This window comes from Cervus elaphus, chromosome X (genome assembly GCF_910594005.1).
Source record: "Cervus elaphus chromosome X, mCerEla1.1, whole genome shotgun sequence".
In the NCBI taxonomy this organism is placed as follows: domain Eukaryota; kingdom Metazoa; phylum Chordata; class Mammalia; order Artiodactyla; family Cervidae; genus Cervus; species Cervus elaphus.
Window position 1 is genome coordinate 30,106,044 of NC_057848.1, and position 17,248 is coordinate 30,123,291.

A 17,248-nucleotide genomic window follows, 5' to 3' on the forward strand; every position below is an offset into this window, starting at 1 on the left:
AGACTTCCTGTACTAACTCTGTCGTTTAGAGGTTGCATTCCCTTTTGGACAAATTATTTTACTTTTGCAAGCCTCTATTTGAATGGCATTAAAATAGAGATATTGTCTCCTTTAGGGGATATTGTGAGGATTAAGTGAGGTAATAGATATCAAAAATAATTTTAAATTATATAGCAGCTATTTTCTAAGTCTCCTGTAAATGTGTTATCATACTTTCACAATTTAAAAAAATAAAAAAGAAAGAGAAAAACAAAACAAACTAAAAATTTGTTTAAATAATTATATAAATATAAGGAAGTAGTACTAGCTTCCTACTCCAAGCCACAGTAAACAAAAAGATGACTACCTTGATGTCAGAGTTAAGTGTTCCCAAACTCTGGGTTTCGGTGGGACTGACACTAAACAACTCTGAGATTTTGAACAAGGTAGTCTTTCTCTTTTGGCATCAATTTTCTTATCTGTCAGATTAGATATCAGGCTAGTTGAACTCCAAGAATTTTTCCAGCTCTAAAGACCCTAAGTGTACCTCATTTCACTTTCATTCTATTATTGTGATGCAAGTAACAAAATAGAAGGGAAATATTTAGGCTCAAAATTAAGTACCATCATAAAATTCCCCTTGTTGAGTGAACTTCAAACAGGGAGTGAAAGGGCTTCAGTTAGCACTTCTTTCCTTCTAAGGGCTAGGCCTTCCTATTAGCTGTTTCTATGAGCTGTTTGCCAGTCAGATAACAATCTGAGAAGTTTCTGCTGCTACTGTGACAGCAGAAAAATACTTTGGCGGTAATCACCTTGGCATCAAGTAAAATACCTTTCACAAAATGATATCTTACATAGGAGGCGGATTTGGGCATTAAAGAATAGCCTCACATACCTATACTCATGTGACTTCCCTGGTGGCCCAGACGGTAAAGCGTCTGCCTACAATGCAGGAGACCCGGGTTCAATCCCTGGGTCAGGAAGATCTCCTGGAGAAAGAAATGGCAACCCACTCCAGTATTCTTGCCTGGGAAATCCCATGGATGGAGGAGCCTGGTAGGCTACAGTCCATGGGGTCGCAAAGAGTCGGACACGACTGAGCAACTTCACTTCACTTCACCTATACTCATGGATTATTCCCTTCCAAACTACATTTACTACAGACATGTATAAAAATGCTTATTGATGAAAATACTTTATATTTTCATTTAATAAACATTTTATTGAGTGTCTGCGATCAGCCAGACATTATGCTGGATACTTTACTTGCATAGCTTCCCTGGTGGCTCAGATGGTATAGAATCTGCCTGCAATGTGGGAGACCTGGATTTGATCCCTGGGTTGGGAAGATCCCCCTGGAGAAGGAAATGGCAACTTACTCCAGTATTCTTGCCTGGGAAATCCCATGGGCAGAGCAGCCTGGTGGGTTACAGTCCATGAGGTCACAGAGAATGGGACACGACTGAGTGACAAACACTTACTTAAATTATCTCTAATTTTCATATAGCCTTGATGTCAGCTAGGGGGTCTCCCTGCTGGGGATGGAGGTACATACAGGGGGATGAGGAAGCTGTTGACATTCTCACAAGACTTCTGGTTCTGCCCATCTACTTTTTTGCTGAATTTCTCTAAGTTTGTTCATTTCACAATACGAAATAGGAAGATTGCTTATCATCTTGCCCTGCTAAACATACTATCTCTCTATTCCATACAGCATCCACCCAGATGTGAAACCTGGCCTCTTCTTCAATTTACACATATATTATCTTTTCTTGAGGCATTTGTATATGTGGTAGATTTTACTGAAATAGAAGGAAGGTTTATTTGTGGCTTCACGAATAATTTCAAATTAACACTGAATATCTCATACTACCTGGTTTCCCCCCTACCCCCGCCCACCAGTTCATCCCATACAAAGAGATAGTCTCTCATTGATTCCTTTCTTTCTCACTTTTCCCTCGCCTTTTAGATTTCCCCCATACTTTTTTAAATTTTATTTTTTTAATTTCTTTTTATTTGAAGGATAATTGCTTTACAGTGTTGCATTGGTTTCTGCCATACATCAGCATGAATCAGCCTTAGGTATACATATGCTCCCTCCCTCCCTCTTGAACCTCCCTCCCATCTCCCACCCCATCCCACCCTCTAGGTTGTCACAGAGCACCAGGTTGAGCTTCCTGTGTTACACAGCAACTTCCCACTGGCTATCTGTTTTGCACATGGTAATATGTACACATTTCAATGCTACTGTCTCAATTTTTCCCACCCTCTCCTGCCCCCACTGTGTCTATAAGTCTATTCTCTATGTCTGAGTCTCTATTCTTCCCCTACAAATAGGTTCATTGGTACCATTTTTCTAGATTCCATATTAAAACCTCACTTTTGATTCAAATATATATATATGTGTGTGTGTGTGTATATATGGATAGATAGATATAAATGTAATATTTTAGTCCTTATTCCCTAAATGAACCATAGACTTGCCTTTGCATATTCAGACTCATCTAGGTATATGTTAAGTGAAACAAGCAAAAAACTCTCAGAATCCACCGCTCTCAGAATCCACCCACCTTACAAGGCAGTAGTGGTTATAAACAGCAATTTTTTTCCCCTAGTACCAAGTAACACTGGAAGGATTGATGTTATCCTCATTTTATAGATGAGTAAACAAGCTCAAAGATTTAATGACTTGTCCAGGATTTTTCATTTCATAAGTGAAAAAGTCAAGTTTTGAATCTAGGTTCATTTGAATCCAAATCCTATGCACTTTCTACCAAATAAGACACTATTTAAAAAAAAAGAAATTGGAAAATATGTACTTTAAGACCCTCTGGGCTTTTGAAAATAGGAAAACTGCTTTGAAAATTCAAAGCATCTGAATTCATTTGGAATAGGGACATAGAGCTTTATCATTGTGGCCCAAAGCTGCTGTTTAAGAAGGTAGGAAACATAAGGTTTCAGTAATTTAAAAATTCCTGTTTGATATGAGATAAATGGACATTTATTATGGTTAATTAAATTGTGTCTTTCAGAATTTACTTATACACTGACTTTTACCTTATAAATATTTATTAATCCTCTATACCTCTTTTATCATATTTATTTAAATTTTTTTCTAATACCTGCTATTTTTTATTACAGAGACAGTTAAAGGCAGATGCTAAAAAAGCTATTGGAAGGCTTCAACTCCGTACACTGAAGCAAGGAGACAAGGTGCATTTATGACTTTTAAATGCTATTTGTTTTAAAGCAGTGCTACCAATCCACTTTTTAAAGTTCATGTTCTTCCAAAGTATAATTTTAATTGGAATTTATAAATATAACTGATTTTTTAATCTATTTAATGCTGGAGGTTGGCTGAATAATGACCCCCAAGGACATCTAGTTTTTTTTTTAAATCCCTGGAGCCTGTAAATGTTGTCTTATATGGCAAAAAAGACTTTGCAGATGTGATTAAGTTAAGGATCTTGAGATGGGAAGATTATTCTAGATTATCTAAGTGGGACCTAAATATAATCACAGTGTTCTTACAAGAGGGAGGAAAGAGGAGATTTGACAGTGAAGTATGAGATGTGACAATGGAAGTAAGAGATTGGAGTGGTACAAGAAAGGGTCCATGAGCAATAACAGTTAAGAGTATAAGTTTGTGTCATTTTAAGCCACTAAGTTATTGTAATTTGTTATAGCAACAACAGAAAATGAATATAGTACTTAAGTACAACTTTACTTGAACATCAATTTTCAGATTTAGCACAGTTGAAAAGTACCATTGATGTTTAAAACCCATATAAAAAAGAGCTATAGAGGTTTGTACTACAATGAAAATATAGCTATAGAACTTACTGAAATAAAAAGATACCATCTATGATAGCACCAAAACCATTATATCCTTAGGTATACATCTTACAAAATATGTACAAGATCTATATGCTGAAAACTGCAAAATATCAAAGAAAGAAAGAAATCAAAGAAGGCCTAAAAAAATGGGAATATACCATGTTCATGAATTAGAAGACTCTCCCCAAACTGATCTAAAGATTCAGTGCAGTTTCAATCAAAGTATCAGTTGCAACTTTTGTAGAAATTGACAAGTTGATTCTGAGTTTATTTGGAAAAGCAAGAGAACTAGAATAACCAAAATAATTCTGATAAAGAACAAATTTGGATGACTAATGTTTCCTGATTTGCAGTTATTTTAAAGTTACAGTAGTCAAGAAGGTATGGTATTAGGAAAAAGCTAGACCTTTAGATCCTTGGAACAGAAGAGACAGTCCAGAAATAGACCTACATATATATGATCAATTGATTTTAGACAAAGAAGCAAAAACAATTTTAAAAAAAAAAGGACAGACATTTGTTGGAAACCATAAATGATGACTGAATATCCATATACAGAAAAAATGAAAAATGAACTTCAGTCCACGCTTTATACCCTCTGTAAAAATTAACTCAAATTGGACCACAGACTTAAATATAAAACCTAGAACTATGAAATTTTATAAGAGAACGTTGGAGAAAAATATCTCTGTTGCTTGAGTTAGGCAAAAATTACTTAGATATGATACCAAAAACAAGTCAATTAAAGAAAAAAATGAAAAATTTGACTGTTAAAATTAGCTTTTGCTCTTTGAAAGAGACTGAAAAGATGAGCCACGGACTTGGAGAATATATTTGCAAATCACATATCTGATAAAGGACTGTATCCAGAATATATAAAGAACTCTCAAAATTCAACAAAAGAAAAAGTAGCCTAGTGGAAAAATGGGCAAAACAGACATTTTACCAAAGAAATATATGGTTGGCAAAGAAGCACATAAAATGTTGCTCAAGATCATTCATCATTCAGTTCAGTTCAGTTCAGTTGCTCAGTTGTGTCCAACTCTTTGCGGCCCCATGAATCGCAGCACGCCAGGCCTCCCTGTCCATCACCAACTCCCGGAGTTTACTCAAACTCATATCCATCGAGTCAGTGAGGCCATCCAGCCATCATTCATCATTAGGGAAGTGCAAATTAAAACCACAGTGTGATACCCACGGCACATTTATTAGAATGGCTAAAACCAATTGAACCTACAATACCAATAGCTGGTCAGATGCGGAACAGCTGGAACTTTCATACATTTGCTGGTGAGAATGCAATATACAGCCAGTTTGGAAAACGATTTGGCAATTTTATGAAGTCAAATATACACTCTCCAAAGAACCCAGCAATCTCACTGCTAGGTGTTTACCCATTCATGTAAGAGCTTGTTCAAAATTGTTCAGGGAAGCTTTACTGGTGATTATCCAAAACTGAAAAGAAGCCAAATGTCCTTCAGATGGTGAATGGATAAAAAACTGTGGTACATCTATATTATAGAGTACTACTTAGCCATAAAAACAGCAGAACCCTACTGATATATTCACCAACAAGGATGAATTGCAAATGCGTTATGTTAAGTAAAAGAAGCCAGACTCAAAGGCTATATAATACACAATTCCACTTATAAGATAACCTGGAGAAGCCAAAATAGAAGGCACTGAAAAACAGATCAGTGGGTAACAGAAGATAGAGATAAAAGGAGGGGGTTAATTACAAAGGGATATAGAAGAATTTATTGGGGTACCAGGACTATCCTATATCTTAATTATTGTGGGGATTAAGTGACTGCATGCTTCTCCAAACTTGCAAAACTGTTTACTCAACATTTAGAATGAATTTAACTTCATGTGAATTATACCTTAATTTTTTTTAATGGAAAAACATAGCCAAAGAACTTATGGCACTGTGTAAATTCTAAAAGCAGGAAAAAGTTTACGTTAGTGCTACATGTTTCTCTTTATACTATTCCTCTTGGGTTAACTTTATTGTTTTACATTTATTTATTTATTTATTTCGGTCATGCTACATGGCTTGCAGGATCTGAGTTCCCAACTAGGGATTGAACCCAGGCTATGGCAGTGAAAGCCCAGAATCCTAACCACCAGGCTACTCAGGAATCCTCTTTTACTTTTTAAAGTCTAAGTATTTTATTTTCTAATTTCAATTACATAATACACAGTGTTATCGACTCTAGTCGCCATGTTTTATATTAGATCTTCAGACCTCATAGTTGAAAGTTTGTACCCTTTTACTAACTTCTCCCTGTTTTCCCCACTCCTCAGCCCTTGGAAACTACTTTTCTACTCTGTTTCTATAAGTTTGCCTTTTTGTTAGATTCCAGTTAAGTCTAGATAATTTTAAATTTCTTATTGAAAGTCATTTTAGTGATGTGATGCTCCTTCTGTAGGAATTTAAGTAATGTATTAAATACATGTATATTCTGATCTTGCTCTGTAGTTTAGTGTATTTTTCTTATCCATTGGAATAACAGTAACTCTTTGCTCTTAGGAAATCGGCCCTGATGGAGATAGTTGTGCCGTGTGTATTGAACTATATAAACCAAATGATTTGGTGCGCATCTTAACCTGCAAGTAAGTTTGATTTTCTTTTATGTTGTCAATAAAAATAGCTGATTTACAAAAATCATTATTGTGCAGGAAACTATTTTGAATGTCTCCAAATAAAGAAATTGTTTATTTTTAACTTCTTTTCACTTAAATATAGATGATTGCTTTGTTTTTAGTATCATTGGAAATAGTATAAGGCTAATTATATGAAGTTTCCATAATCTGGTACAATTTGGAAACTACTTCTGTAAAAAACTGAGAACCTAGGTAGCACCACTGTTTATAGTGTGTGTGTAGCCAGCACCACTGTTTATTTGTGTGTTTGTGTGTGTGTGGTACTGGGTAATTTAATTCAAAAGATTTATGCCCATCCTGTTGAGAAAAAAATAAAATCAATTTATGAGCACCTATTTGGAAGTCTTCGTTAGCTTCTCATTATCCGTCTCCTGGAAGTTATTCTTAACATTCTTCCTTTTTGCTATTAAATAGTGGTATTCCTGGAATTTGTCACATTTCCTAAATTATCAGAATTATTTTGCACTCAATACCTTTGTCTATATTATCAAGAATGACTAACTGTACTGTTTTATAGTTAGGGTATAACAAAATAATCAAGATCCAATTTACTGCACATCTTAGGTCAGGCAATATCTTAAATATTTTTAAGTAAGTGGTATTGAAAATAGTTTTTATGAAGTTTTTATGAAGCTAGGGTAATGAGGCTTTTATATTTAAAAGTAATGTATTATGAAATTTCTAAATTTTGTTTCTGTGATTGTGTGTTTTAAAGGGAAAAAAGTCATTTGTTAAAAGACCAAATAAACTTATAGAGTAACCTGTTAGTGTATTAGGCAAAGTGTTGTTGCTCTTTCACATAACCAACTTATATGTTTTTTCCTTCATTAGCCATGTTTTCCATAAGACATGTGTTGACCCATGGCTGTTAGAACACAGGACTTGCCCCATGTGCAAATGTGACATACTCAAAGCTTTGGGAATTGAGGTAAGCATTGTTAAACAATTTATACAAAGGAGCTTAAGCAGCATGTTATTTATATATCTTAACCTTCAGGAAGTTGTCATCCTATTTGTTAACTGTACAATGTGCTAGACTTATGGGTTATACCAAAAATGGAAACTACTTATAGTGACAGTGAGATGTCATGTTGGACCACCTCTATTTTCCTCCTTCTTTCCCCTCCTCAAATGTACTTATTATGTGGTCAGAACTTGAAGTGATAACCCCAGCTGACTTCTGATACCCCTTGTTGTTTTTTACTATCTTACTATTGCATTGCAACCAAACTTGTAGTTAAATGAGCATGTAAAGTTTGAGAAAGTATAATAAATATTGAATTATTTTTCATAAGTGAAAAAACTACCTGTTTCACAATACACACAACAGAGAGTCAAGCTCAACAGAATCTTCCTGACTTGAAGAGATATATAGATGACAGTGATTCTCAGTACTCATAGGGGACAGCATAGGAATTTGTTTTTTGAGTACCTTCCTTGTCTCAGGCATTATATTATGAAGTGTTCACCCAGATAAGCATGTCAAATGTTGATGGTAGTCTGCCTGTAACATCTTTCGCCCCATTGGACCCAGTTACTGCAAGTGCTCTGGCTGGGACCAGCAAGAGATGTTTGTGATCATCAAAAAATGGATTGTAAGTTTCAAAAGTCAGGAAGCCTTGCTCTAAGAAGTCACCTAGGGAGAAACTTTGTAATAATATGTCAAGGAAAAGCATGTACTCTGAGAGCCTGTTAATGTGGTCAAATGCTTTCCACAGGTGGATGTTGAAGATGGATCAGTGTCTTTACAAGTTCCTGTATCCAATGAAACTTCCAGTAGTGCCTCTCCTCATGAAGAGGATAACCGCAGTGAGACTGCTTCATCTGGATATGCTTCAGTTCAGGGAGCAGATGAACCACCTTTGGAGGAACATGCACACTCAGCAAGTGAGCACCAGGCTGAGGGGCCCCAAGTGCCCCACAAATGATCCGCTGGAGATTAGACACCCAGGCAGAGTACTCCTGTTTTTTAGCATTTATTCTGTTCATCCATTGACACAATTAACACATTCCAGGTTTTTTCTAGTGACAGTGATGCAATGCAGGATGCACCCCTCTCTTGACTTAATATACACATATTCAAATATACCTGAAACAGATGAAATGCTTTAAGAATGGGGATTATTCACAGAAGAAAAGATTTTTTTATTGGAAAGTTGCTCTCCAATGCATGTGTAAGTGTTGATTTATTAACTTACAGAGGCTAAGGACAAGTTTTCAACTTTAGAAGCCATTCTTTACTGCATATCAACCAGAAATTATGATAAAGAAGTTATGGAATGATAAAATATGATTTAATTTCCAAAACTTTTATTTATACACAACTTCTCCAGAACCACCCCCTCCTTTTTTTGCCAGATGGGAAACTGTGTTTAAGAACAGTATGCTGCTACCTGTTATTTGCCATGAAATGAACAAACCTTGGAAACTAAAAGTGGATGTATTAATTTCAAAATAGTAATGCCATACCAGTAGAGAGATTTTAGGGAATTCTGTTACTTTTTTCCTTAGAGAAAACCCCTATACAAATTGTTTTCTCTTTCTTTAACTTCCACCTTTGTCTTTTGGTTTTTGTTGGTTTGATAGTTTTTCCTCAGTCCCCATTTTGAGATGACCTAATTCTGGCCTAAAAATAGGAGGAAAATGAAATGTCAAGATGACTTGTAAAAGTTGCAGCTTCCTATGACATGAACCTTTGTCCTTGGTAGGCTTATCAGTGCCATAGATACCGTTTGTACAGAGGTCACGAGAAATACCATCTTGCAAATGCAAACCTCATATTGTAATCTAATCTTTGAACATTTCATAGAGTGCAAAGTAGTCATAAGAATCTTAATAATCTGTGTGTTATTCTACCTATAATAGATAATCATTGTCTATTAGCCTCAGATGAATTTTTGGTGTGCTAATAGAATTCAGTGAAGATAAAGGAGAGGGTATGGCATAATTCAGTTTAGCAGCATTGGTAGTTCAGTGGTAGAATTCTTGCCTGCTACGCAAGAGGCCTGAGTGTATGGGATAATTCAGTTTATTGCCAGGTCAGTTTAAAAGAAGAAAAAAAGTCCCAACCTACTATTTTGGTGTTCAGCTTTTATGGGGGAGAGTGGAAGGCGGAACAGTTTTTGCAGAGAATTTGAGAAGCAAATAAAATGATGATTCATATTCCTTCTCCTGTATTCTTTATCTACATAAATGGTAGGAACACCAACCCAGGTGCCTCAATCCAGAAACTTAGGGAGAATCGTAGATTCTTCCCTCTCCATTTCCTTTTGATTCAATATAATTTTCCTTTAAACCATCTCCTAATTTCTAACCTTAATTCAACAGTCATAGTTTGAACCACTCTCTTCTCTCTGCCCATTCCTTCCACTCTTCCTCTACCAAGAAATTGGGGAAGCCAAGTCCAACTCCTGTTCCTCCTTTAAAACTTGCTCCCCTTTGAGTTTGGGGGAGAATGGATACATATATATGGATGGCTGAGTCCCTTTGCTGTTCACCTGAAACTATCACAACATTGTTAATCGGCTTTAGCCCAATACAAAATAAAATGTTGGAAAGAAAACTTGCTCCCCTGAGAAGCCTATCTTTAGTTACATGTGTGGCCCTACTGTCTACTTCCACAGAACTTCTATCATTGCACTTATTGCATTGAATTGTATTAAAACCTTAAAAAGTCCGTTTGGGTAGGGACAGTGTCTTATTGTTCACTATTGTATACCCAGCACCTAGCACAAGCTGCCTCACAGCAAATACTCAAATAAGTGTTGAGTGAGTGATCACACAGAATAGATTTTCCCACTCACACAACTAGAGAAAAGCCTGCACAGCAAATAAGACCCAGCACAGCAAAAAATAAATAAATAAGTAAAATAAAAAGAATAGTAGTTTAACCCACATAAATGGTGTTTGTTTGCCTTAATAAGAATAAAGTAATATGCTTCCTGTAACTATAATATAAATTAGACAGAGATGTTTAAGCTGTGTGGAGTAGATTTGTTTCAACATTAGGAAACCAGAAGTTTTATTAAAAATAGCCCTGATTTAAAATCATGTATTTTAAGATAAGCTTCTGATATCTAAGGGAAATATTTCTTTGTATTTTAGTTGTGATTTTTTATTTTACAGTTCTACTGTGGCGCCCAGTCATCATTATTATGCTGAGCTTGTGGGATATTCTAATTTATATCTAATAGTTTGTAGAAAAGTTACACATACAGAAATATTCATCTTTACCCTGCCTTTTCTTCACTTTTAGAAACCATATGCTATTTCTAAAGTCAGTAACAGATACCAAAAACCAAACCAGTCTAAGAATACCCGTTATAAAGTCAACAACCTATGTTACTTCCTCATATGATTGGATTTTGCTCAGACACTGAATGTTTGAGGCATGCCAAATTTACAACCATCACAAGTGTGAGCACCCAAATAAATGGATATATAGAATTGGTATGGCCTTGGGATAAAATCCTCCCATTCAGAGAGTCAGAGCAAAAATAAAAGCTAAGAAATTTAAGCTTAGTTTCCTAATACTTTATTATGCTCTTCAAACAAATCAAATATTAAATTGACTTAAACCAACATCTTTGAAGGTGAATGTGTTAGTGTGACTTTTGTGACTACTTAAAATGTAACCATGGATAGAAGTGGCACACTTGCCATCCCTTTTATATATTGATATTTGGGGTTTCATAATTTAAGGGTTACTTTTCCTTCTTGGCTACTTCTCCTATAGTTTAGAGATACTGCTAATAGATAAATTGGTGCCTCAGTCATATGTCTTAAATTAAGAGAATATACTTTGCTTTGAGGGGGAAGGAGACAGCAACCCACTCCAGTATTCTTGCCTGGAGAGTTCCATGGATGGAGGAGCCTGGCAGGCTACAGTTCGTGGGATCTCAAGAGTCGGACATGACTGAGTGACTAAACCACCACCACCACCACCACTTTGAGATCAGACTACAACCGTGAATTTTTTAATTGGTTTTGCAAAAACATTAGAGCAGCAAAATTTAACATTAATGGTAAAGTAGATTTGTCAATTGGAGGACGAAATGGCAACCCATTCCAGTATTCAAGCCTGGAAAATCCCGTGGACAGGGAAGCCTGGCGGGCGACGGTCCACAGAGTTGCAAAGAGTCAGACTCAACTGAGCGCATACATACTCACACACAATTATATATTAATTGTTTTGGCATCTTTCCTATTAACCACTGATTATTATGGTGATAGTTGGTTTAAATAGCTTTGAAAACATACAGTTGGTTAGTTCGTGCCTGTGTGTTCCATCATTGTGCTGAGTTTTATTAGAACACTGGTTTTCAAACTTAAGCTTACCTTGAGTCACCTAGAGGGCTTGTTTAAACAGAGGGGAGGGCCTTCCCTGGTTCAGTCGCTAAGAATCTGCCTTGCAACGCAGAGGACACAGGTTCAATCCCTGGTCGAGGAAGATCCCAGATTCCGCGGGCCAACTAAGCCCCTGCGCCACAACTTGAAGCCAGCGCTCTAGAGCCCATGCTCTGCAAAGACAAGCCACAGCAACAAGAAACCCATGCATTCGCAATTAGAGAGTAGCCCCACTTGCTGCAACTAGAGAAAGCTCATGCACAGCAACAAAAACCCAAAATAAAATAAATGAATAAAAATTTATTTAATAAAAAAACAAGCAGAGTGGCAACCACTAGTTTCTGACTCAATAGGTCTGAGATGGGCCCTGAGAATTTTCATTTCTAAGAAGTTTCCAGGTGATAATGATACTGCTTGTCCAGGGACCACACTTTGAGAACCACAGAATAGGGCCCCTAGTTCTTAATCCTTGCTGCACATTAGACTCACCCAGAAGAACTTTAACCATTACTGATACCTGGACTCTACCCCAGAATAGTTCAATCATAATCCATGAGATGTGGGCCCAAGCACAGGTTTGTTTGTTTTTTTAATGATTTCAGCCTGACTGATAAAACATTTCAAAAATAGTAAGAAGAATGCCCATCACTGAACTTCTCCAAGTGTTAACATCGTATATAACCATATACAATTATCAAAATCAGGAAATTATATGACAAAATGTTAGTAACTAAACTGAACTTACTCAAATTTCACCAGTTGACCCATTAATGTCCTTTTTCTGTCCTAGGATCCCACATTGTATTTCCTCTTCTCTCATTCCCCCCAGTTTTATTGAAATATACTTGACATATAACCAGAGAAAGATTAGTTACCAAATCTATCATCTCAAATAATTACAAATTGTGTGTGTGTGTGTGTGTGTGTGTGTGTTGAGAACATTTAAGATCTACGCTTAGCAACTTTCAAGTATTTACTACAGTATTGTTAACTGTAGTCACCACGCTATATATTAAATTCCCAAGAACTTATTCATCTTATAACTGGACACGTGTACCCTTTGATGGACATTTCCCCATTCCCCCCTGCTTCTAGCCTCTTGTAACCACCATTCTCTGTTTCTATGAATTCGACTTTTTTAAAAAAGATTCCGCATATAAGTATTATCATACAGTGTTTGTCTTTCTCTGTGTGGCTTATTTCACTTAGCACAGTGTCCTCAAGATCTATCCATGTTGTTGCAAATGGCAGTATTTCCTTCTTTCTCATGGTTGAGTAATATTCCTCTGTGTGTGTGTGTGTGTGTGTGTGTGTGTGTACATATATATGTATCTCACATTTTCTTTATCTGTTGATCAGTCCATAGAAACAGGTTATTTCTATGGCTATTGCGTATAATGCTGCAGTGAACATGGAGGTGCAGCTGTCTCTTCAAGATAATGATTTCATTTCCTTTGGGTATATACCCAGAAGTTGGATTGCTGGATGATATGATAGTTCTATTTTTAGTTTTTTGAGAACCTCCATACATGTTTCCCATAGTGCTGTACCAATATACATTCCCACCAACTGTGTACCAGAGTTCTCTTTTCTTCACATCCTTGCCAACACTCATCTGTTATAATTTTGATAATAGCTATTCTAACAAGTGTGAGGCAATATTTCATTGTGGTTTTCATTTGCATTTCCCTGATGATTAGTGATGAACATATTTTCATGTACCTGTTGGCCATTTGTATACACATATCTTCTTTGGGGTGCTTCCCAGATGGGTCAGCAGTACATATTCTGCCTGCCAGTGCAGGAGCCACAGGAGATGCAGGTTCAATCCTTGGGTCGGGAAGATCCCCTGGAGGAGGAAATGGCATCCCACTCCAGTGTTCTTGTCTGGAAAATCCCATGGACAGAGGAGCCTGATGGACTACAGTCCATGGGGGCAAAGAGTTGGAGATGACTGAGCAACTGAGCATGCACACACGTTTTCTTTGGGAAAATATCTTTCCCCCCCCAAATTTCAATTCTGCCCAGTTTTAAATCAGATTATTTACTTTTCTGCTATTGAATTGTATGAGTTCCTTATATATTTTGGATATTAACTCCTTACCTGATATGTGGTTTGCAAATATTTTCTCCCATTTTGTAGCTTGCCTTTTCATTCTTTTGACTATTTCTTTTGCTGAGCAGAAGCTTTTTGGTTTGATATAGTCCCATTTGTTGATTTTGGCATTTTAAATCCTTAATCTATTTAGAGTTCATTTTTTCAGTGGTGTAAGATAGGGGTCCGGTTTCATTCTGTTGCATATTTATCCAGCTTACCCAACACCATTTATTGCAGACTGTCTTTTCCCCACTGGATGTTTTTGGTTCCCTTGTCAAATATTAGTTCATCTCACATATGCGAGGCATACGAGATCTTAGCTCCCTGACCAGGGATCCAACCCATACCCCTTGCATTGGAAGCTTGGAATCTTAACCACTGGACCACCAGGGAAGTCCCTATATATGTCCTTTATGTTTGGATATGTTCTTTCTATACCCAATCTGCTGAAAAGACCACATTACATTTAACTGTCAAGTCCTTTTAGTCTTAATATGTGACTGTTTCTTAGTCTTCGTTTTTCTTGACTTTGATATCTCTGAAGGCCACCAGTTAGTTACTTTGAAGAATATCCTTCAATTTGGAATTGTCTGCTGTTTCCCAATGATTAAATTCATTGTCCATTGTCTATTTCTGGCAAGAAAACCACTTATCTTATCTTGTCTGCCTGATACCATATAATGAGGCACATCATGCCCATGTCTTATTATCAATGTTTTTAACTTTGTTCACTTGGTTAAGGTGGTATCTGCCAAGCCTCTTCTTTTAAAGTTATTATTTTTTCCTTTAATTATTGTATTCTAGAGAGACACTTGGAAACTATGCAAATGTCCTGTTTCTCATCATAATTTTTACCTACTAATTTTAGCAATCATTGATAGTTCTTGCTTACAATAATTATTACTGAAGTGTGTGCCAAATGGTGATTTTCTATTTCCATCCTTCTTTCTACATGAATTAAGCTTCTAATTTAAAGAAGAGCTATCATTTCTCCACTTATTTATTCAACTGTTTATAATAATATGGACTCACAGATATTTCTTTTTCTCCATAATATTATTCTCATGATTTATTCACACTTAGATTGTCCTAGATTTGGTCGTTGGGAACTCCCTCAAGTTGGTTGATTTTCTTTCAAAATACGCCCCCCCCCCTTTTTTTTGAGCACTTCCTTACTTTCTGTTATCACAAGATGTTCTAGGCCAAGGATTGGCAAACTTTGTCTGTAAATGGCCAGATAGTAGGCTTTGAAGACTTTAGGTCTTTGTTGCTTTGGGGACTGGGACAGTGTTGTTTTATCTTCCAACCTCTTAAAAGTGTCAAAATCACTCTTAGCTATGGATTTGGCTTGCGAGCTGTAGTTTGCTGGCCCCTAGGCTAGAATCTAGGTTAATCTGCTCTCTTGCCCTAACCCTAGAATCAGTTATTTCTTCAGGGAGTGGGGGCTTTTATTGGAGAATAGCACCTCAGAATCAAGATCGGGCATTAGGTACGCTCATTGCTTTTGGAGTGTCATTGCTATTAGCCCTTTCAAGGAACAAAGCGAGGAAATATGTGTATGTACTCACACAAATATACGCACATCTACATTCACCTATCTGAAGAACAGCTAGTTCATACTGATGTATGATTCTAATCCAACACCAGAGAGTTTATTCTAGCCTTCCTCTTTCCTTACTTTTAACTCCATTCTTGGACATTGAGAAACCCAGCTGTTATTATCCTCAATATATTTACTTATTTGTTCAGTCTTAAAGAACATGTAAGTTGCAACATTGCTAACGTACCCTTGTGAAAAACAATTTCACTAGCCAGTGTAGTTCTTTGGTTTTAACCTTATAGGATATAGTCAAAACATAATTTTCCAAAATTATTTAGGTTAGTTCTTTTCTTTCCCACTCTCTTCAGAATGATTATATATATTTCATCTGTAAAATAATTATATTCACTTGTTACTACTTGTATTCCATTTTGGGAACTCCCTCCACAACTTCCTGGTTGATTAACTTTAGTCCTTCTGTCTACCTATCTTAATCTATCAGTTGGTAAAGAATCTGCCTGCAATGAAGGAGACACAGGAGATGTGGGTTCAATCCCTGAGTTGGAAAGATCCCCTGGAGAAGGAAATGACAACCAGTATTCTTGCCTGGGAAATCCCATAGACAGAGGAGCCTGGCAGGCTACAGTCCATGGGGTCACAAAGAGTTGGACTTGAGCATGCACTGTGAGCATGCACACAGATCTATCTTATCAATTTATCGATAAGATATATGTATATGAAAAAGCATACATAATTTTTTAAAGTGCCCAGGTGATTCAAACATGAAGTTGATTTTAAGAGCTATTATATTTAGAATAGAGAAGAGACAGAAAACATAACTGTTGCTCTTAAGGATGCTATAATGTAGGTAAAAATAAACACACATATGAATCAACAAAATAGTAATTGTAAATTAATATAATGCCATAAATGCTTTAGGGCTTCCCTGGGTACAGTGGTAAAGAGCCCGCCTGCCAATGCAGGAGATACCAGAGACAAGGGTTAGATTCCTGGGTTGGGAAGATCCCTTGGAGGAGGAAATAGCAACCCACTCCAGTATTCTTGCCTGGGAAATCCCATAGACAGAGGAGCCTGGCAGGCTACAATCCATAGGGTCACAAAGAGTCAGGCATGACTGAAGCGACTGAGCACACACATATAAGTGCTTTATGTAAGGCAGCAAAATCATATTAAAGAAACAGGGAATTAGTATGATAATCAGAGTGTGATTGAATTAGATAAGAAAGGTTTCTTAGACGTGTGTTGAATTTTGTCTTAAAGAACAGAGGGGTGAAAGCATCCTAAAATTGCCATTTAAAAAATTAATGTATTTAATTGGAGATTAATTACTTTACAATATTGTGGTGGGTTTTGCTATACATTGACATAATCAGCCACAGGTATACATGTGTCCCTCATCCTGAAGTCCCCTCCCGCCTCCCTTCCCATCCCATCCCTCTCGGTTGTCCTGGTGCACTGGTTCTGAGTGCCATGTTTCCTGCATTGAACTTGGACTGGTCATCTATTTCACATATGGTAATATACATGTTTCAATGCTATTCTCTCAAATCATTCCACTTTCGCCTTCTCCCACAGGGTCGAAAAGTCCATTCTTTATATCTGTGTCTCTTTTGCTGTCTCGCATATAGGGTCATTGTTACCATCTTTCTAAATTCCTTATATATGCATTAATATACTGTATTGGTGTTTTTCTTTCTGACTTACTTCACTATGTATAATAGGCTCCAGTTTCATCCACCTCATTAGAACTGATTCAAATG

At 36.6% G+C, this 17,248-nt stretch overlaps 1 protein-coding gene across 2 annotated transcripts in view; it reads left to right on the plus strand.

Moving 5' to 3' along the window:
- The window catches only part of RNF128 (ring finger protein 128), a 100,724-nt gene that overhangs the window by 82,032 nt on the left and 1,444 nt on the right, over positions 1 to 17,248 (plus strand). For both annotated transcript variants that reach the window (XM_043896460.1, XM_043896459.1), the window contains exons 3-6: positions 3,121 to 3,192; positions 6,350 to 6,432; positions 7,315 to 7,411; positions 8,202 to 8,370. In XM_043896460.1, coding sequence (XP_043752395.1) covers positions 3,121 to 3,192; positions 6,350 to 6,432; positions 7,315 to 7,411; positions 8,202 to 8,370 — 421 coding nt within the window. The remainder of the gene's footprint in view (positions 1 to 3,120; positions 3,193 to 6,349; positions 6,433 to 7,314; positions 7,412 to 8,201; positions 8,371 to 17,248) is intronic.